We start from the raw sequence: 23325 nt of genomic DNA, 5'->3' as shown, positions 1-23325 counted from the left end.
GGGGACAGTGTAGATCAGGAAGAGCTAACCAGCTACAAGAAGCTACTAGAGACCTCCTTAAAAGGCTGGAAAAAAGTTGTTCATCACAGTGGGAGAGGAACCAAACTAAACCTTCAAATCAAAGTACATGATGTAGTTCCTCTTTAAGCAGGGTGAAGCCTCCAGCTATACGTTACGAGGTTTTAAATATCACCTGATAAAGTGGTGTACTGGAGCTTTTTGCTAATCTGGATTTCCTTACATGTTAGAAATCTAACTTTGTAAACCTTGAAGAGATTTTCTTTTCCTAAAAGTGGTTTCCAGTTTGGAGTGGTCAATCCCAGGAAGTGACCTTCCAGAGGGTTCAGTGAAATTAAAAAGCCATTAAGTGGGAAACAGCCAATAGTTTGTATATAAGAAAATGTATCACAAAGGAAGAAGCTTTTATTGTTTTTTCTTGTGGTTTTATTTCTGTTCTAAATCAGACGAGGGTAGATAGAAGCAGCAGAGTTGATGAGATGCAGACACGATGAAGAGAGTGTGTGAGCAGACCTCAGGTTGATCATGTGTGGAGTGTGTTGCCGCTGTAGTGAAAGATGGAGCAAAGTGGACAGTGATGGTGTCAGTGTGTGCAGCTGTGCGGCCGTTGGGGAACAGCTGTATGAACAGGAGGTCTGTGACGGTGAACGTAAACATGCTTCATGTGCTGTGCCGTTGTACCTGGTGGAGGAGCGGTTCTGGTTATTGGTGTCGTTGTAGGTGAAGTGAGTCAACATTATGGTTTTAAGTCTGATCTCAGAACTGCAGTAAACCCACACTTCAGCAAATTAGTCAAAGTTTATATCCCGGTCACACCAAAACAGTTTCAATAAAACCTTGATCAGGATAGTTTTATTACACTATCCTTAGACTATCCTTAAAAAAAAGAAAAAACACAATTTTCTCTGTAATAAGTTGAAACTGACACTCACACTCACTTCTAATCATTTTGCCAGTTCAGATCTTTGTGGAATAACAGACTGACACAAGAGCTTTAATTTCAATACTTAACAGGAACAGAGTTTTGTTTCATTGAGGTGTCAGTGTCTCAACAGCTCTGGCCACAGATATTTGTTTATATATATATATATGTATATGTGTATGAAAAAGCAGAAAATGCCACATACATGTTATTGAAGTTCCATATTTTCCTCTTCTCCTGTGTTTTATTTGAAGTGTTGATCCATAAGAAGATATATTTGTGGTTTTAAGAACCAAAAACCATCTCAATGTAGTTTTACATCTCCTCTCTCAGGCTTCTCTCTGGAGCTCTAGAAACAACAGGTCAGTGAGCCAATCAGAAGAGAGGAGGCTCTGAGCCTCTCTCCTGATTGTCCTTCTGGGTGATCCAATAAAAATATAGCAGATTTCAGGTAAACACTCAGAGAAACCAAATCCTGCAAGGTTGGATGGTGGGTCCAGGTGGGTGGGGCTTGGGACATGGCTGAGAGCAGTGACTGCTTTGTTGTGACATCACAAAGTTCCAGAAGTCCTGACGGCTGGTTTTAAGGCTCAGTGTCTGAATACAGGCTGTGTGCATTTCTCTGTGGACTGAGGCTTTGATACTTTCACAGTATTAATATAGAACCTAGACCTGATCTATAATCAAACAAAACATGGACATCTGCCTTTAGACTGTATGGAGCTTTAATAAACTATTATGTGTGGCTAGCTCTAGCATGTTCTTGGCTCTAGCGTGTCTCAAGCTGGCTGGAGTGTAAGTGGTCATCTCACCAGCTTTAGTAGTTACGTATATAACGTATATACAAGCACATATCTTCACTGGACCACTTTCTGGTGTGACTGGGATTTCAGGCTGTGTCCCAACAGACAATAAATGCAGAAGGGTTATAAGTATGAAGATTCAAAACATCGGTTGAGGAGCCTCAGATTTAAAACTAAGCTTACAGTCCAACGTATTGGATCTGACATGAATTGCAAAGTAACTGTAACAGAGACGTGCATTGATAGACTTTGACATTAACATACAGCACTGCATCACCACAGACAGACTCCGGTGCTATTTCCAGCCCGAACGCTCACTCATCAGGAGGAAGTGTTCGGGCCTTCATCAGTGTAGCTGATGAACGCAGCTTGCCCTGAGGGAAAGCCTGTAACAGGACGGAGGTGAACTTTTTTTGCCTCTTTGCTGGAGTGTGGGTGTTGTTCAGGTTCCAGCAGAGAAAACACAAACAAGCCGCTTCACCCTGGTCTGACCTCAGGGAGGAGAAACGAGGTTGTTACAGAACGGGGTGGTTTGAGGAGGAAGAGAGAGGGCAGGTTTCACACAGCAGTGGTGTGATGTTTGGTGATGAAATGATTTTGGAGGGAAGGTGAGAGAATGAGGAAGGTTTGAAACTGAACCTGGACATATTTAATGACAGTTGTAAAACAGGTGGCGACACATCCAGGTGGAGCCTCTATTTGTACAGTATAGTTTCTACTGACTCCGCTCAACGTGCCGTCGACAGACAGATCTGTGATGACAACCTTGGATTTTCTACATCACTGTATATTGTGTTTGGTTTTGAAGGCATTTGAAAGCCTTTTTCTAAAAACTGTTCATGACTGTACTTTGAATATTTGCTTTGCTGAACGCAACATGTTGGCTGTTGCTGGTGATACAGTACAAACACTGCTATCACTTATTATACACTACAACATTGTGTTTTTTCTTCCTGTTTTGTTTGTGTTGTTTTTTTTGTTTCTATGGAGATAAATTAAAAAGTGGGTTTACATTTTACACTACGTGTCTGTGTCCTTTGTGATCACTAGCACTGTGCTAATCACTATGGAAACATATAATAATCATCACACCTGTGATCACAGTCTTGTCCAGTCAGACTGGCTGGGGAGAAAAGGGGGCGGTCCCTTCTGCCGGAGCTGGTCCGGCCTCTGGTGTGCTGCGTTCTGGTCCATCACAGATGCTCGGACTCTAAAGTGTGAAAGTTGACTCGACTCTCCTGTGACCAGAATAGTCCTGATGGCCAGCAGCTGTCGAGCTGCCTGGAGACGCAGCACAACACTGACGCCGTCAGAGGGGCGGAGCTACAGCACAGAGAGTTAACACGATGAAGAACGGAGCAAGGTAACTTACTGTACAGATATATACGGCAGTTTAAATTTAAACACATTTCATAGTTTAGTTCAGGTGAGGTTGACAAAATGAACTGTTTTTAGTTTGTGTGTGTAGGAATATGAATTTGTCTTGGTTCCCTTCAGACTGTGGACTGTTATTTTTAAGCTCAGGAGCTGCTTTCACAAAGACAGAGTCTGACTGCGGCTCCGATAGAACAAACAGCCAGACTTCAGATAAATTCATCTGTTGCACAAAGCACTTTAGTTCTCGACTATCTTAAGCCGGACTGTGGTACAATGAATTCTGGGTAAATTAAGACTTTTTTCAAAATAAAAAAATGGCCGACCGAGGAAGCACATCCAAACGTACAGCCCCTCAGCAGAACATGTTTGTCTACTGGAAGAATTCAACAGGTACAAAGACGTTTTACATGAAGAGTGAAACAATAAAAAGAAAAATCAGATTTGGTTTAAAAACTCTGTCTCTTCTATTTGCTCAAATTATGAGCCATGTTTTCCTTGTTTCTCGTTGTTGGGTGCTACTGGTCGGCGCAGGTGTCATTGATTGCTGCCATGGTAACATTGGTCTTAGCTGTGGGTAATGTGTGTCTAATGTTTTTTGGTTTGAAATGAGTCAGTCTTTATTTTTGTGAAACAGTCCGACTGACATTAGACTGATCTATGACCGGACCAACACTAGAGAGCAGATCTAAGATTTTTTCTCCACACAAAGGATTTTATTTCTCTTAAATTCTCTCAACAAATATGTTTAAATCAGAGTTTATGAGCACTTCTCCTTTGCCAAGACAATCCATCCACCTGACACGTGTGATACATCAAGATGCTGATTACACCGCATGATTATTGCTGAGCTGAGCCTCAGGCTGCTCACAATAAACCACTTTAAAATGTGCAGGAGAAATGATCGCCAACACTGATTTAAACACGTTGGTGAGGGAAATTTAAAGACAAATAAATTCGGACCTGATCTGATCTGATCTGTGTGGATAAAAGATCTTTTACTTCAACTTTTATTTCATGAAAAAGGTGCTTGTGGAAAAAGTAATATGATTACTGTGCTGGTTTATTGAGGTATCAGCGTAACCCGGCTCATATCCGTCTGTTGCTCAACTTTCCAGCTGAACACTTGAACCATCGGTTCACTCTTTAGCTCTTTGTGACTCTTCTGATGTGAACAGACGCTGAGCGCCTTCCACCACAGACTGTCTACGTCTCTGTAACGTGTGTGAGGTCACTGTGCTCACCTGTGCTGCCATCTTGACCAGGTGACCTGATTCCATGTCCTGTTTTGACGTGGAATTATATTTGTCTAGTGATTTTTATTCCTCAATGCCGGCGACAGTCATCTGTCCATCTGTCTCATTCTCCTGGACACGATGTCTCAGTAACACCTTGAAGGAGCTTCTTCAAATTTGGCGCAAACATTCAGTTCGACTCAAGGACGAACTGATTAGATTTTGGTGGTCAAAGGTGAAAAGTCAAGGTCACATTAACTTTTTAGCCATTACTCAGGACTTCACAGCAATTATGACAGGATTTCACACATCTCACATATTTTCTCTGACTGTGGATAAACAGGGATGAAACCTGAAACTAGTCTGAGTGGAGGAGGCAGACGACCACCAGGAGGTGACTTTTCTGCAAGTGTATAAAATGACACTTTGCACAGTCAGGCTACAACTAATGAATATTTTATAATTGATTCATCTGTTGTCTATAAAATCTCAGAGAATAGTGCAAAGTGAAACCATCAGTCTAAAGCCCAAAGTTTACATCACGTGTGACACAGTGAAGCAGCTTTTCACTGCTCAAACACAGTTATTCAGCACAGAAAGCATTTTTGTTTTTTTCAATGAAAATGTTTCTTTATTGTCAATAATGTGCAACTCCGTCTCCTGGAAATGATGAAGCTGCCAAGATTTTTTTATCTAAAAATGTTAAACATTAACACGTCTGACAGGCGAAGCATTGTTGAACTGTTTGGACTCGCAGCACTTGGTCAGGAAAGATCCCGGTCTGGTTTCATACAAAAAAGGTTGTGCAGAGACAGATGGAGTTGGTTTTAATGACATTTAACCGAAGCCTGATTTTTCCTAACTTGTAACCTGGATGCAAACACCAGACTCAGAATGAAGACCCTGGTCCTGAGCTTTGTGCTCTGACGGCCTCTCAGACACTCACATGGTCTTGTCTGCGATTACCCATCACATGACTGGCTAATGACATAAAATTACATAAATACAATTTTTAGGGATGAAATGTGCGAGCAAGTTACAAATAGCGTTGTTCCAGTGCTTCAATTGTCTCATTGCTCAGAAGTGAGACGGTACAGTACGGTGGCCCCGAGAGCTCAACACACTGCAGCTGCAGAAAACACATGCAAACAGACCAAACACAAACACTTTGAGAGAACATCTTCATCAGTTTGAGAACACATGAGCTGCAAATACTCACAACACAACACAAGTGTTTCCATTGGACACTACACAGTGATGAGGGGACACACCATTAAGGCGTAGTCCTAACTGCAGCGACCCGGGTCGAGTGCAACCCGTGGACCTCTCTCTCTCTCTCTCTCTCTCTCTCTCTCTTTCCTGTCATTATCAGAATGAAGGGACAAAATGCACTTCCAGAACTGATGAAGATTTTCTCTGAATGTGTTTGTGTTTTGTCTGTTTGCATGTGTTTTCTGAAGTTGCAGTGATCGACTGAAGCCTAAATCCATAAATATAGATTTATTCTCTTTAAATCCAGTCAGGAGTCATGAAGAACAAACAGGTTGAATTTATAGTAATATCACCGTGATAAAATACTGTAGTCTATACATGAATATAGTTTCACTTAATCCCCTCTCATTGTGAAAAGCACTAAAAGTGAATTTTCTCTATTTAACAATTGCATAGAAATGTCAAAAGCTCCTATGCCAGGAAACTAAACTCTCTATAAATGTCAGAATAGAAGTTATTCTGATCTCTTGCTCAGTTCCTTATTTGTATTGAATTATTATTTGAATGACTCAACTTTCTCTATTTGTATTTTTCTTTCATGTTATCTCATTTCAGCATTTCAGTCCTGTTGGTTTTGTTTCTTTGGTTAGGAAAGGAGGATTTTATTCTCCATTAGTTATAAAGTAAAAAAAAAAAAAACTCCTAGTGTATTTTGACTTTTCAACCTCAGCCCAAGTGAGTTCCAGTCAGGTTCATCACTTTTCACTTTTTTCCTTTGTGTTGTGAGTATTTGCAGCTCATGTAATGTCAAATTGATGAAGATGTTTTCCGTATTTCTTTGTGTTTTGTCTATTTGCATGTGTTTTCTTAAGTTGCAGTGCTTTGAGCTCTCAGGGCCACCGTAGTACAGAGACGTACAGTGTTATGACCCATGTATGTGGTCCACATTCAGTTACTGCTAAAATCTCTTTAAAGAAAAGCATCATGGGTGAATGAATGTCATGAATTTTGTCAGAACAGTGAATCTGCTTTATAAAACCTGTGGGCTCAACTGTAGTCAAGCTGGAGTCAGTGTCATTCTAACAGCTGATTCTCTACAAAATGAGCTTGTTCTCCAGAGCACCGGGGGTCCCCTGACCTCCAGAAACCAGGACACCTCAGTCACAGATGTGTCTCTGCCGCAGAAATACATGTTAACAATGACTCTGCCTTTGCCAGACCTGTGGAAACAAAACCCCCCGACCCATGAAGAGCCGGGCTCAGTTGACCCGAGACATTTGAGGGAGGCGCTCAGACATTCATCTGCTGGTGCGTCCGTGCTGTCAGGACAGGATTAGGGTGAACTTAGTCCACGTTCTACGGTTCGGGAGGCGCTTTATTTCAGTGTGAGAATCGCCAAGGTCAAACGGCATCGGTTTCAGGCCACCACCAGTATGTGAACGAGAGACAGTGTCAAACCTCAACCATCTCCCGATGCACACACCCTCTCTTATTTCACAGGTCATCACTTCTCTGCTGAGGGATACCGCACACGGTAACATTTGCATTGGTTTTCACCGACCAAGGAGCCAGCTGAACTTGCTTCTCTTCCACAGGTGATAAAACTCATTTTCAGTGACTTCATTTATTTATTAGACGGGTTTTCTCTCTGATGAGATGTGTCCGTGTTTTTAAGAGCGATGACCAACAAGAACTTTCTCTGCTGTTATATGTAGCAACAAATGACCTCTGACTGTATTGTCTTATATACACTGATATATCTTATATATATGAACAAATACACAACGTATCTGCCTCTATATTTATTTATAATTGTGATTATTAAAAAAGGATCATATATTTAAACAGAACAGTTCAACAGAATGAACCAATCAACACGGGCAAGTTGTGATAGTTTGATTAAATTATGTGTTTTTATCATTTGAGTTGTCTTTTACATGTAATTGTAGATCTACAAAATAAAACCAAACTTAATTCAGTAACTGTGAAACCTCTGTGTGTGAAGCTTTTAACATGAGGTAACTGTTGCTAAGGAGGGAAATCTAAAAAACAATTTAAACTACAACACATCAGAAACATTACATCAGGGGATACAGTTTGTAGTGAAATCATTCTTTTACATCAAACATTTTCTGATCATTCCTGAATCCTCTGACACATGCTGCAGAGGAGTTATAAGCTAAATTTACACTGACTAAAATCCAGCAGAACAAGCTGATCTGAGGCAAAACATCAGCGACAGGTGAGCAGCAAGAGGACAGAATACAGAGATCAGGCAAGGAGCTAAGATCAGAGGTCCCCTGTAACAAAAGATGACGCATTACTCGCAGCGCCAATGGTAAGAAATGGTATACACTTCCTGTCTGCTAAGTGGGCGTGGTCACGATTGTTTGTTCACGTCAGAACATAACAACAATACAACACTAGATACAGTTTGAATTTACGCCTGATGTTGCTGCTTGTTTTTATCTGCTACTTTATATCTGATCAACCTGGAGTAAGATCATATCAGTCTGCTACTCTCTGTTTTCCCTCCAAAAACACTTCAATAACAATAACAGTAATAGTATTATTACACACAAAAACTACAAGTTTTATTTCTGTTATGTTTAATTCATGCTTGTAGGTTTAGGTCCCTCGACACTTCTGCAGCAGTGAGACCAGAGATCTGTGCTGCTGAGACCGAGACAGGTCTCTAATAAAGTTCATGTCCTCCTGATCCGTCTGAACAACCACTTTTTAAATGTCAGAATGTTCTGAAGATCTGCGGCCTGTGAAAAACTGATCCAACATTTATTCTGGTGACTGTGGGGTGAAAGAATGATAATCTGTGATCAGGTGGGAGCCGGAGAAACCATGTGACACAGTTACAGGAAATGATTCAACGCGAGCGTCTCTTTTCTATGCTTTGGAAACTACGGTGGTCCTGAGGGTCAAAACACAATAACATTTCAAAGTACAGGTGGAACAACACTGTCGTTTGTAATTTAACAAAATCCAAGTCAGTGGTTTGTCTGCAGATGGTGGACAGGAAGTGATTTTTTAAGACTGGAGGCTTGTGGTGTAAAGTGCTTGGATGATCTATAAGACTAAAAAAGGTCTATATGAGTGCAGTTCATTAACATTTACCTGGACGTACAGAGACAGAAGGTGCAGGATCTCCATGAGTTTGGACCATGAGGACTTCTTCTGATGGAAAGTGGTCTCTGGCTCTACATGGATCACTTGTGACTGTCATGGAACAGGGATCTGTGAGGTAAAGGTACATCACGGTTCATTATGAACATGCTAAAAACAAAAGATGTTTGACATATAAATTCATAATTTTACTTTAATGTAAAGACAGAAATAGGTACCACTTTACAATAAGACTACCCCTATAGAGGATTTATAAATGGTTTATAATTAGGTTATTAATTCGGTTGTCAACACTTTATAAATCCCCATAGACTCCTATGTTAAATTGTCCAACTTTACAGCACAAATAAACATGTTTACAGCCTGGTACAAAAACAGTTTTGGTCTCTAGAGCTAATTTCCTCCTTCGTGACAACTGTTTATATTATGAAGTTATGGAGAATTGAGGGCGTGGCCTCTTTGAGTGACAGGTGGGTGAGCATATGCTCGCCACAAACCAACATGCACCAAAGTCTTGGCTCCACACATGCCCCACCTCTTTGCCCATATTTGGATTACCTGGGAGTTAGGGGCGGAGTTAGGCACTGCCAAGATGGTGACGGTTGAGCAGCTCACTCTGAGATACAAATCTGCTCTTCAGAAACCTGTGAGTGATGTCACAGGGGCTAGGGCCATCTTTATTTTCATGTTCTGCACTTCATGTCTCACCCTCCACCTCCGAAAAAAGAGTTTCCAGGTGCAAAGAAAAAGAATGAGTGAAAAGTTTTCACCGACCTCAGTTGACGGATGTAACCTGCACATTTTGCACAGCTGCTCCTGAGGAGGTTCATCACCGAGACACTTCACCTTCAGTTCCTGTAACGTGGGGTCGAGTGGTCTGTCTGCCTCAGCTGGTGGTGCTGTAACTGTGAAAGTGTTTGCACAAAATTATAATTGTTGTGCTGTTATTGGATAAGTCACTATTGTACTGCAGAAATCAGTTTGGCAAGAAAATGTCATCAATGTATAGGTTAGATATACTGTATAGATACTTTATTGTCATTGCATATCAAGACACAAAAAAAACTTAGTTTGGCAGCACTCCACTCCTTATAGTAGCATTAAAATAGAGATAAATAAGAATAAAATAGTCATAAAAATAGTCAAAATAAATAGACATTAGACATTATAAAGACTTAAACATTGTTCATTATTGCAGATAATAATTGTATTCACTATCCCCTATGGGGACCAGACTCCAGCTGCACCACCAGCACCAACAGCAGGTCAGGATGCTCTCTATTGTGCAGCAGTAGAAGTTTATGAGGGAGTCTCTTGACCCTCAAAAAGCAGAGGTGCTGGTGGGCCTGAATTCTGACTGATAATATTGTTGAATTAAGCTAAATATTGTTTTTTATATTAATTGGCAATCAAAATCATTTTAATTGAACAAAAACCTAGAATCACATCCTGGTGGTCCTCTGCCTCCTCCACTCAGACTAGTTTCAGGTTACATCCCTGTTTATCCAGAGTCAGAGAAAATATGAACCATCTGTGTGACATTTTGCCATACTTGCTGTGAAGTCTTGAGCGATGGCTTAAAAAGTGTTTTGTGAGGTCACACTGACCTTGGACCTTTGACCTTTGACCTTTGACCACCAAAATCTAATCAAATCGTCCTTGAGTCCAAGTGAATTTTGCAGAAGTTCCCTCAAGGCGTTACTGAGATATTGTGTCCATGAGAATGGGACGGACGGACAACCCAAAAACAATATGGCTCTGGCTCTGGCTCTGACTGTCGCCGGTATGGAGGCATAAAAATGTGTCTACCAGGATGATCTGACACCTATCCTATAAATTTCCTCTGGCCAAATTCAAATAGAAGCCACAGCTCTTAAAATGTTGTATCCTTACATTTCCTAAAATGCATCTTTTCCATTCCATCCTCTCTGCAGGATAAATGCCCACATCTTTCAAACTGCACACCTGCTGTTAGTGTGACAGTAACAGGTTCTCTGCCATAAATTTTCACAAGTCCAGGCCCAGGTAACATTGATGACATCATCAGATTTATTTAAACATTGAAAAAGCCTCCCATAAACCAAATCTCCTTTAATGTGGACTCAGTACATCCTTCTTTATCCACAGGTGAAATATGTGAAATGTGTTTATCCAAACGTACACCTGGTGAAAGGCAGGGGACGCCAGTCTGTCATGGGGCTAACTCACTGGAGTGAATGGAACATTAAAGGGTAACTGTGATTGAAATTCTTGTGAGCTGGAGGAAAAAGACAATGACCAGGAGTTCAGATGTCTCAGGCAGAAGTATTTATTGTAAACTCGGCACCAAGGAGAAAGTGATGAGCGGTACACGGTCAGCATGTGAATCAGACTAGTGCCACACCATGTCCTGAAGACGTCTGGTCTGACAGCGGCTTTACAACCCCAGGTCTCTCATGGTTACAACACTTTACTACACCTCACTCCATATAAGGTTAAACTTTACCCTAAACATTCATATGTGAAGATGCTATTGAACACCAAAATCTGCACTGTCACATGTTCTTAGCTACAACATTACATGTGTTTTGTCCTTTCCACACTCAGCTCATCCTTGACTAGATTTGAACAATATTTTCTAAGTCTGTTTTCCTTGTAAACCCTTATCTATAAGACCCTGGGAACGCTAGCTAGAGATGATAGCGGCGGCTCCATCTAGACACAGTCATAATAGAAGCTGAATAATGTGTAAGAATGTGAAGGTTGTTATGGCCTGAACTCTTGTGTTACTGGAACTGCAGTTATTGGCACTTCAGTGTTGGCTTCATTTTTCAGCCCTGGGGGTTGAGGCTTGGTAAGTACCTGTGTTGTAGCTTAGCTCAGTCATCAGTGAGGTCACGTGTTGTGTTCACTGCCACCGAAGAGAAATAAATCTTGTTCGAGTACAAAATAATTTTTTTGGCTATGACACGACCGAGCCCGAACCACCACCACAGTCTGGGAATGCAGTCAGTCAGTGTTATGGTTTTAATGCTTGGATCAGCTGGTGCAGTCAGGAGGCCAGCAGACGTAACACACCATGAAACCTGCCTGTTTCTTCACTTGTAAGGAGGGGAGTGAGTAAGAGCCCAACCCCGCTTCCAAATCCGACCAGACAAATTCAAGCATTTTGCCAATGTTGTTGGAAAAATAACCTGCACTTACATCATCTGCAAACAAAAACCTTTGTGCACTAACATTAGCACGTAATAAAAAGTTAAAAGCACTAGTGAAGACCGTTTATCACTGAAATTAAACCATGGTATCACATCAGTTTAAAACACACTCAGTCTGGTTTTTAATAATAGATTCACTGTAATAACTGCTGCTTCCTGCAGGCAAAGCAGGACCTGAGCTCCCGTCTCAATTTTGAACACATGTAGCCTATGTTCTAGCTATCCTCAAGCTTGACTGCACACACTGGAACACACACACACACACACCTCCCTGTCTTGTTGGTTCTGAGAAGGGCTGTAATCATATCTGGAGCTCAGAAGGCTCCTAATGAATGACAGCAGTGAGCAGCTGTAATAACTGAGTCCCACAACCACAAACCTGCTAATTATAAACTTAGTGCATATATAACATCATGAACATGTGTTAGCGTGTCGCTGGAAACACAGACACGATAAGTCATAAAATGAAACCAATAAACCAATATTCATATAAGTAATTTAAATATAATTATGAGAAGGCTTTAAAGGGAAAAGAACAGCAACTGTGTGTATGGATAAATACAGCACCCACAGTATCATGGATGGAGTATCACACATGTACCTGTAACCAGGATTTGCAGTGATATCTCACTCATCATCATCATCATCATCATCATCATCATCATCATCATCATCAAGTTGAGGACGGTCGTCAATAATGTTTTAGCTTACAGTCTGTACGACTGAAAGTAATTAGAGTTAATATAAAGGATCAAATTAAAACAACACAAAGAAATAAAATGATGTCAAATGGAAAATATGAAAGCAACACAATCTATAAGAGTAACAATCAAGTTTCTACTTTGTTCCCTGTATCACCATCAAACCGCTCCAGAAAAGCTTGTATGCTGGTGTGAAGTTTATAAGTAAACCACATCATTTAAAGCTTTTGTAAATGAGATTTGAAACTATAATATGAAGGTAAACATCTATTTTCTATGTAAAGACAAAGTGGAATAACGGTGGCCTGAGCAGAGGATGAAGTCTCACATGTGACTCACATACATTAAGATCTGTATTTACATTTAAGAAAAAACTATAAACAGTAACAAATCAAGGACTGAAAAAAAAGTAAACTTAAGGAAATTTCTTGTTTACGCAAAAGACAGAAAAACTATTTGCGTTGCATTGTGTGTCGTGTTGCAATTCCCCCCTCCCCCATTGATTTCACATTTAAAACCACAGTAAAATACTGCTAATCCAGTGAATCTAATAATATAAGGCTGTTGACGTTGGGTAGCTAGCAGTTTTCATTTTAACACAGTAGCTGTGCTAGTTAGTTTACTACCTATTACTTATGCTCTATATTGGAAAGGCCCCTGATTTTTGGTGACATGATATCTACAAAGTACAAAACATGTTGGCATGGACAGAATGTTGGACAGGGAATCATTAGAAATGTTTGCCAATGCTAGACGTCCGGACTGACACTGATAATTGGCTGTTGTCAGGACACTAATCCACTCTCGCCTCCTCCGTGTCTGTCAGTAAGTGCGATATTTGTACATGATGTGAGCCTCCAGATAGTACCCCTTTCAGCCAATCATATGCTAGCATGCATAAATCATAAGTCATCTTGGAGACATAGCCTCTGGGAGGGCACATTGGAATGATCTAATATAACTTCACTCCAAACACAGTGCGAACGAGTTCACTCAAATATTGGTAGCACTTCCATCTGCTCACTTGTTTTCTATCTCCAATCACCTGAGTTTCCCTCCCCAATCACACAGCTGAGAATATTTCCCTAATTTTTTCCCATTTTAGCCACTATAGATACCTGCCATTTTCACTAATTCATTGTAGGATCATCCTGCTTGAGTTCCCTTGCAGGTTCCCCGTATACCAGGATACAGGTATTTTCCAGTTTCCTTCATGTTCACTCATCAGCCTGATTTCTTATATTAAAAGCTACTTTATTGCATGATCCAGTCTTCAAGTCTGCCTAGTTGAACACCACAAGTAAGATGAGCAGTGGAGAATGAGGCGTTTCCAATAGTGACAGAGGACTTCTGTGGTTGAGAAATGCTGACCCACTTCCCAAGGTAATTCAGGAAGCTTTTCTCAACTGGTTCAAATGCAGCACTAAGGTCGGGTATTATCAGAATTGAGCTGTCAGCAGCATCAGCTACAAACAAGAGGTCGTTAGTAAACCTCAGAGGAGCAGAGATGATACTAGATGTAACTACTGAGGTCCAGGGGATACAGATTAAGTCACACAATGTCATGTTTGAAATAGAAGGGAACACAAATAGTAGACAGTGAGCTATTGTAAGATGTGTGGGCCAAGGGTGTTGAAGATCTGTAACAGAAATATAATGGGTATGACATCTAGAGGACATGATGAGGGTTATCTCTTCTAAAGATCAAAGAGATACGGGTTCAAAGTGGGTGAGGTGATTAAAGATCTGGCAGACTAATGAAGGGTGGCTGTGCTGAGGTGAAATCTGATAAATGAGATGATACAAGTGAAGTATTCTTCAGTTTTTTTCAGGGGAGGGCCAGCTTCTGACCGGTGAGGGGCCATAGAAGAGGCATGCACACCTACAGGTGTAGCCTGGGGATGCCAGAACTTGACTAGATGGCCAGCAGGAGCCAGCGGCTTTCTAAATACACCTGAGGTGTAGTGAGATGTGGGACACAACTAAGTAGCACAAACACATCTGGGATGGCCCGGGACGGGGGGCATCCAGACAACACTGGAAATTCCTCTTCGTCCTCTATATCTGTTGGATACCTGGAGATCACATGGAGAAGAAGGAGGAGGTGGAGCACCCAGCTGAATCCATGGAGTCCTGTCCTAGTTGACTCTGTGCTAACTCCAGTTGTGGTGGTGGTGGTGGTGGTAGCAGCAGGACATATGCATGGCAGCCAAGGAATTGAGGAACTATTTGTTTTTCTTGATCTGATGAGGAACTGAGATCCTACGTTCAAATGCTCAAGTGAGGCGGTTGTCACAGCAGGACGGGTCAGACAAGGGACAGACTAGTGGTTGCAGGCCTTATTTAAAATCTGCTGTCATTCCACTGGTTCCTAACCCTAACCCTAACTACTATTTAGAGCTACTAGTGATAATAATGCCACTGGACTAGAGTCAGAAGATACTAAATTCTAACAGTCTATTTGTGAAATGTTTGATGGACTGATGAGACTCAGGTTGAACTCTTTGAAGAACATGCAACTCTGTGTGTGGCGTAAAAAGGGCTTTGCACACCAACATGAAAACATCCCCCCAGAGGTGAAGCAGGGTGGAGGGAGCATCAGGGTCTGGGTCTCTGCTGCTTCTGGACCTGGACAGCTCCACATTTATCAAGGTGTCTTCAGGATAATGTGGGGGTGTCTGTCCACCGTCTGATGCAGCAGGTCAATGACCTCAAATGACAATGACATCAAAGAACATCCACCCTCTGGAGCGGTCCAGTCACAGTTCAGACCTGAATCCAGTAGAGATGCTGTGGACTGAGCTCAGAGCTGCTCACACCAGACATCCTGAGAATCTGTCTGACTGAAGCAGGTCTATGAGGAAGAATGGTCCAACATGTCACCTGAACATTGAGCAGGTCTGATCAGCAGCTACTGGCAGAGCTGGTTTCAGGTTATTGGAGCCAAACGAGGTACGACCAGTTAACCAGTTAATGTTTAATGGCTTCAATAAATAAAGACACAAAAGCTCGTTTGTGTGATATTAGCTTAGGGACACTCTGTGTGTTCTTGTGACTTAGATGACGATCAGATCACATTTTATGACTAATGAGTGAAGAAAACCATTTAATTCCAAAGGGTTCAATGACTTCCTCTTGTCACTGTGTTTACTGACCACGCCAGACAGAGACAAACAACTGTGTACTTTGTTTTTCAAAGATAATAAACAACATAAAATGAATGGCTACATGTTCAGGTTGTACAATAAAAGCTTTGTTCAAAACTAATATAACACCATATACGCTTTTTACAACAAAGCCAGACATGCCTCTGTCTGGATTTTGGATCCAATTGTACCAATGTTAATACAATTATTTAACTGTCAACTGTCATATTATCATGAGTCACTCAGCTTGCAGAGTGTATCTACAAACTCCTGCCTGAGGGTAAAGATGGTCCCATTGATGTCGTCCATCTTTGTTCACAGGCAGTGAAAAGCATCCAGTTATCCAGATACAGCAACAGCAATACACAAAGGTCTACAGACTAATCATGGTTCCACTCCTAATCAATCTACCCTGGTGAAAGAGGAAGGCTGTGGGCAAAAACCCCCAACATAGTTCCACCAATACAGAAAAAGTAAGTGTGTTATTAAACTTGTCACGCAGAGGATGAAATTAAGGATAACCAGCACATCACACAGACAGTTGTGTGTGTGTGTGACACCAACCATACCTTCAGTCTTCAGATGTCGAGTGGAGATCACTCTTCCTGTCAGTCTGATCTAAGTTCAGTGATTGTGACAGAAAAGAACAATGGTAGACAAACACTCAAAGAGCACCATTCTTAATAAAGATATTCCATTATTTTGACGATGCTGGTGGCGGGCACTTTTATCAGAGTTAGACTTTTAACCATTCAGCTGCAGTATCACACATAGACTGTAAATAAAGATGGATGTAGCCTCTGTGACTTCACCCATAGGCAGAGTGAGAATTATACAGTGACAATCAACTTTTTGTCAACTTTTTCTCCAGGGTGAATAGGAGAACGCAGTACAGAGCAGGCGCGTGCTTCAGTGAACTCAAGCGTTAGTCTTTACAGTATCTTGCTTGTTTAACCAAACCTGTCAAATACATGTAGTGGAGTTGGAAGTACAATATTTCCTTCCGACATGTAGTGAAGTGGAAGTATAAAGTACCATAAAAAGGAAATACTCAAGTAAAGTGCAAGTACGTCAAAATTGTACTTAAGTGCAGTAGATTAAATAGATAGATAGAAACTTTATTTATCCCCTAGGGGAAATTCATGAAATGTACTTCATTACTTTCCACCACTGCTAATACAATTACTAAGCCTTCAGGACACATGGATTTTAATATTGTCCAATGACCCAACAGGTAAAACTCCCGATTTCCTGAGTGAAAACAAAGGGGGTGTCTACTATAGGAGCTAATATCAAAAAGGTAAACTGTAACTTAAGGCTAACATTATAAACTAGCTAACATTAATTGGCTGAACTGTAACTTAAGGTTAACATTATAAACTAGCTAACATTAATTGGCTGAACTGTAACTTAAGGCTAACGTTATAAACTAGTTCACATTAGTTAGCTAAACTGTAACTTAAGGCTAATGTTAGACACTAGCTAACACTACAACTGTGCCTTAAGGCTAAAATTAGATTGTAGCTAACATTAATGCTAATGTGGATTGTGGCAACATATCTCACTTTGATGCAGGAGACAGTTATACTCTCATTACAAACTTAGAACTAGCATTCTATTTTTCATTAACCCTAAGCTGATCTTTCCCTAAAGGTAACCATAGCACAGTTGCCCTGTGCAGGTTGGAAGAATTTTGAAAACATTGTTACTGGATGTAATTCAGGGTTTTGGAGAATCTTCCAATATGAACATTCTTGTTTGGTGGTAGGTTTCCCAGGGCTAACACACATGCAGACACACAACATTTTCACAGCTACAGAGTTTGCTGATCACCTGACCTGCATGTCTTTGGAGTGTAGAAGCAAAGTCCCAGAGACCTGGCCAGAGTGAACTAACATGGAATCTCTGGTGTTCAAACCATAAACTCAGGAAAGCAAAACGGCTCTAATCATTGAACCGTTGTCCCACCCACCATCCTGAATTTAATCCCAAAATTCACAGGTAACAAGTAAAGGGTCTCCCCTCTTAGAGTGCATTAATAGTCTGGCAGTGTCATTCTGCATTGCTGCTGAGTTTTGTTTTTCCTACTGGGCTCTGGATGAAGGGAGTTATCATAATCAGGTCTGTAGGATATTAACTACCTGTTGTTTTTAACCACAGGTTGTAGCCTGCACTAGTGGATGGAGTTGCTCTATTGTCATGGAGATTGTTATAATTTAGTTGTTTTATTTTATTGTTTTGTTACTTGTGCAAATAGAATTAAGAAGAAAAAAGTCAAAATAGCATAAGCGTAGGTTATACAGGATGTAAAAAAGATTGAGTTGAGTTACTCTTGGCGGCACAACATCCCTGTTAACATAAGGACCCACCTGTGGAAACAGAGGAAAAGTATAGTGGTGTGTGGATTCCAGAAAGATGTCATGTCGCCCTCTGGTGGCGGAAAAATAAATCCATAACACTCAAATGAGAGATCTGTCAAGAAATGCCTCAGTTGAAGAGAAGAAGTGGGGAGCGAGTCAAGGAAACTGAGATTGTTCTTTCCCAAAAAAAGGTCCAAAACCCCAAAAAACATTGGAAACATTCCTATTGAACAAACAAACAACCACACACATGTAGGAATTAAAATAAGATCAGCAGGATTGACTGTGTAAATTTCAAATAGAAAAGACAAAGGAGTATAATCCTGTTATTTTTAACGCAGTGCATGTCAGTTTGGGTAGGTAAATGGACTGAACAAAGATAATAGTACATTTACAGCACTGGAGCACTTGGAGGAAAGAAAACAGTAGTGTTGTAGATTGTAGGGGAGACTGGATTCTCTGTTACTCAGAGACTTTTGCTTTGGCAAAGGTTGGGAATGAAATGTAGGTAAGGGCAGAGGCTTTGTGAAGAGGCAAGGCAGGCAACTGTTTGGGGCCCCAGGATGTTAGAGGACTCCCAAGCGCTGACAAAATTTACTCCACAGCAATGTCTCAAAATGCTGCTCCCTCCCCCTTTAAACATCCAATGGATGATTTGCAACAAAAATATCAGAAGCATAGTTGCCAACTATTTTAAGTAAAGCCTGCACATACAATTGCTAAGTTTCCAACAGCGCTCAGTAGGAAACCTCCCTAAAGGGGCTTTATGTGTTGATGAACGCTGGCCTTATAATGTGGGTTATTTACAATGTGGCAACATTGAAGTTATGTAGTTATTTATTTAGGTTGTTATTGTTATTTATATTATTTTGAAAATTACAAGGATTTTCAGTTCTTTATATTTTTATTTTGAAAATTCTGACTTTACCAGTTGGAATAATAAAAAATAAAAATAAAATAAAAAGTTTAGATTTTACACATTTTTAGTTGGTGTCAGATTATTTACTACATAATGGTGATGGACGCTGATTGGCTAGGACCCCAACGGATTCAAGGATCGCCGCAGCATCTCACAGTAAAAAAAGGTTGGGAACCTGCTATAGAAATTGCACCACTCCAAACTGCAATCTAATCCCGACCTGCGGGTGGCATCAATGCGCCGTAAACCCAACGGAAACCCAGAAGAAGAAGAAGAAGAGGAGTCAACACATCAGCTCACAGTAATATCACAGAGGTTCAGTATTTAGTCCGTATCTTGTTTTCTCCTCAGTTCTGCTTTCACCGTTTCACCTGAGGAACATGTTGAAGCTCCAGAGTCTGAAGGTTTTCATCAACCAGCGGCTGACGGCGGCAGTGGAGGAGGTGATGGGCCGGTTAGAGAAAGCTATAGCCGAGTATGAGGAGGAGATGGAGAGCCGCCATCAGAGGCTGCTGCACTCGGCTTCAAGACCCGAGGACGAGCAGCGAAGTGCAGGTAGGTATAGTACTGCTTTATTGTGTATTTATTGCTGGTGGCGCGCGGAGTCAATGATAAGCTAACGAAACTAGCCTGCTTGCTCCAGCTAACATAGCACATGCTAAAATTGTCACCTGGGACCAAAAACACACCATTTGTCACATAACACCGGCAATGCTGCCCAGAGTTTAAATGACAAGATTGGTTGAGTGCGATTCAAAATATTGCAAGACACAGATTTAGTTGGAATGATCGTTTTTTCATTTCATTTTCACTGAAAAAAGTGATGATGATGTGATTTTTTTCATTGAGTCTTGTATCAAACAAACATGTTCCTTTATTTCAACAATGTTGTGACACATTTTACATCTATCAAAGAAATTGCAGCTCCTGTGCTTTGGATATTTTGATTAATTGTGCAGCCTAACTGAGAGCATAAGACTTCCTGTTTTCAGAGGTTACCAGATTCACCAGCTTCCTGTTGACAGAGAGCGTAGTCCTTCCAATTGGTTTGTTTTCACAGCCATGCTGGTACGTCAGTCAGGCTGTGCATAGACACAGCAGTGCTGGAAGGTAAACGCAAGCATCAACCCCCAAGGCATGAACTAAAGTCTCAGCTCCACACACGCCCCTCCTCTTTGTCTGGGAGTTAGGGGTGGAGTCAGTCACTGCCAAGATGGCGACAGTGGAGCAGCTCACTCATCAGCGCTTCAAAACTGCTCTTACGAAACCTGTGGGTGACATCACAGAGGCTACGCCATCTTTATTAGCAGTCTATGTGTAAATGCTGACATCAGCACACTAACATGCTGATGCTAAAGAATCTACATTTACTTTATTCGTTTAGTTTCACATTTAGCTTTGCAGGTTTTTGGTCATAAACCAAAGTATTAGACAAAACAAATATTTTGACCGGAGGTGGGGCGAAGTAATTACAGTTCATCCTGAGGGGAACATGCATGAACTAAATTTCATGGCAATCCATTTAACAGTTGGTGAGATATGTTTGTCTGAACGTGCAGGACAGACTGACTGACAGATGGACAGTGTTACAGCTGTCCTGACAACAAGCTGTAAATGAATATCTCTTTGGTGAATGCCAAGTTAACATTAATAAAGGTTTGAATCTCGGGTTGATTTACCTTTGACTCTGTGTCTGTATTTCAGTGTTTTCTGCAGATGTGCAGCAGCAGCTGGTGATTAAAGAAGAGGTTCTGTCTGAGCAGCAGGAGTGGAGTCCCAGTCTTGACCAAAAGGACCCGGGGTGGCCACACATTAAAGTGGAAAAACAGGATTTCTGGACTAGTCAGGAGGTCAGGGGTCAGGTGCAAGGACTGCATGAGGATGACAGCGCCAGGTCCTTGGACTCTCATATCCATGTGAAGGGAGTACATGAAGAGACATTTCAGTCCTCACAGCTTCATCACAGACTGGAGGCTCCAGCCTGCAGCTCAGCCAAACACATGAAAACAGAGGCTGATGGAGAGGACTATGGAGCACCAGAACCGGACAGGATCTTAATATCTGGTTTTAAATCTCTATCTGGATCCGATGATAAGGCCTCACACTCTTCTGAAGCTGAGACTGAAGACAGTGGTGATGACTGGAAGAAGATGAGGAAACCTCAGACAGTAAATACTGTGGAAAATAAAGTTCCTGTCAGTGATGCAGGACCTAACACCAGCATTAAATCCTTCAGCTGCTCAAAATGTGGGAAAAGGTTTGGACAGAAGCATCATCTACAGACACACATGAGATGTCACACCGGGGAGAAACCCTTCAGTTGTTCTCTTTGTGGTAAGAGATTTACTCAGAAGGGAAATCTGACTCAACACCTGACCGTCCACACACGGGAGAAACCGTGTAACTGTCCTGTTTGTGGGGAGCGGTTTTCACAGAAAGGAAACCTGACGCAGCACATGACGGTGCACACACGGGAGAAACTGTGTTGGTGAGAGACTGGCACAGAAGACTGAGCTGCATTCATCACAACAGCTGTTTGTTGGTTTTCAGCAGCAGTGAAGTAACTCACTTTGTTACATCCAGCTCAGGACTGTCACATAGCTAAGGTACTGCAGTAACAGCACTGACATGCCTCTGTGGCTCAGGACTGTAAATGTTCAGTTACAGGCACAAGTTGTTCTAGAAGTTACTGGGTCATATGTTCCTTTTTGTTTTTGTCTTAAAGTTCAACCTTTGTGTATCATGCGGGGAGGGGGTCCAAGGTTTACCTCTCAACATCTGCAAAGTAACAGCAGCTCACAGATGTCTCATTACATTGTGTTGAGACACACACAACACATTACTACAACCTGAAAAATGAGTGCCATACTATATTTATTAAATATATGACAGAAAAGGAAACGGCTGTAAATTGATGAGATTCAAATGTTGATATGAAAGTTTCAGCTTTGTAAAATGTGTTATATGTTTAATGACCAAGACCAGGTCATACATCATACAGTTTGTATTGAGAGCCACAGCCCACAGTGAGAACATAGTGTCTCAGCATGAAGACTCACAGTGTGTGGACTCCTGAGTGTTCACCCCATGTGTGAGAGCTGACTGTGTGGGCCTGTGGACCCTTCATTAAACGCCTCTATAAGCACTCAGGTCAAGTGATGGCTTCGTACCTCAACAAGAAGTCAAATATTGTTGTTTGTTCCAGCTGAACTGTTGATATTTCGTCGTCTAGTTTCTCTTCATTCTCTGTGAAGTGAAATTAGAGACGTCACTCAGGCCTCGAGTCATTTTAACAAGACCTTTTTTTTTTTTTTCTTTAACAGCCTGACTTCCATCAGCATGATTTCATCTTCAAACCAGCTGAAGTCCTCACAGGTCTGCAGGTCTCTGACTGTCACCACCCGTTAGCACAACCACTTCATATGTTAACTGTTTCTAAGGGGCTGGTTGATTTTACCTGAGATCATTATCATAATTAACTGTCACATTTACCTCAGTAATGAAACAATCTCACAGTGGAGCTGCTGTGAATTCTTTGTAGTGAAGAACACAGGAAATCATGGATCATGACTGAAGAAGCATTTAACAGGAAAAACAAACGAGCTGTTTCACATCTATTGGCTGTAAGATCAGTTTTGATTAAATTTAAATAACTTGTGTTATCTCACGTGTTTGATGTAATGACAGTATCTGATCATTACAGTGAGATTATTTTCCATGTTTATGGCAGACTCACTGTCCTCAGCTGCTAGGAAACAAAACTCTGGAGCTTTGCTCTGCTCTGGAGGAGCTGGAACATTTATTTTCTGATCAACTGTTTCTCATGCTGAACATTAAAGCAGGTGTACATCAGTGTGTCTCTTGGTCTGGAGCTGGGAGGGTGGCTTCAGGGATTTTTATGTATGTTTAAAGCCAATAAACAGAGAGTGAACACTTTGAATGATCTGTTTTCTTATTGTATAAATGGACCTTCTCGATGTGCTCTCAGTTGTTAGTTAACATGTCTTGGTGCAATCATTTTTCAGAAAATTTTAACAAGTGAAAAATTAAAAAGTGATGGGGACAAAATCGGCCATTCTGGCCACATTCAAATCTGGCACACACAGAAAATCTTATTGTCTTGGAAATTGTGTTATGTTCACAATTTTTCACCACATAATTTTATCATTTGGAACAATATTACTGTTAACAACAAAAATATCCATAAAGAGGGCTGGATTGAAAGGGGTATAATCTTCATTCTAAAATTGTTCAATGATAAAGGTACCGTTTATAGTATATTTATAGAATTTTTTCATAAAAA

The 23325-nt window shown here is 41.1% G+C and overlaps 1 protein-coding gene across 2 annotated transcripts; it reads left to right on the top strand.

Moving 5' to 3' along the window:
- The first annotated feature begins 19296 nt into the window (after positions 1-19296).
- Positions 19297-22962, top strand: LOC111648348 (uncharacterized). 2 transcript variants are annotated; one of them, XR_015436652.1, is made up of 3 exons: positions 19297-19577; positions 20727-21628; positions 22346-22962. XR_015436652.1 is itself a non-coding variant. In XM_023398211.2 (2 exons), exons 1-2 carry the CDS (start codon positions 19403-19405, stop codon positions 21512-21514), a joined length of 963 nt encoding a protein of 320 aa, XP_023253979.1. In that variant the 5' UTR covers positions 19297-19402; the 3' UTR covers positions 21515-22962. The 2 variants fall into 2 exon arrangements, 1 of the variants encoding a protein (XP_023253979.1); XM_023398211.2 differs by having other exon boundaries at positions 20727-22962.
- The last annotated feature ends 363 nt before the right edge of the window (positions 22963-23325 follow it).

Source organism: Seriola lalandi, unplaced genomic scaffold, assembly GCF_002814215.2.
Source record: "Seriola lalandi dorsalis isolate HSWRI2012SDOR001 ecotype SW California unplaced genomic scaffold, Sedor1 jcf7180002054981, whole genome shotgun sequence".
Taxonomy (NCBI): Eukaryota; Metazoa; Chordata; class Actinopteri; order Carangiformes; family Carangidae; genus Seriola; species Seriola lalandi.
This window is presented reverse-complemented; position numbering and strand designations above follow the sequence as displayed.

What these genes read in the sequence shown, in the direction of transcription:
- LOC111648348 (XM_023398211.2), top strand. Translation starts at nt 19,403, where the DNA reads ATGTTGAAGCTCCAGAGTCTGAAGGTTTTCATCAACCAGCGGCTGACG. An exon ending in GGACGAGCAGCGAAGTGCAG is followed by an intron (nt 19,578 to 20,726) that starts GTAGGTATAGTA and finishes TCTGTATTTCAG; the next exon opens with TGTTTTCTGCAGATGTGCAG.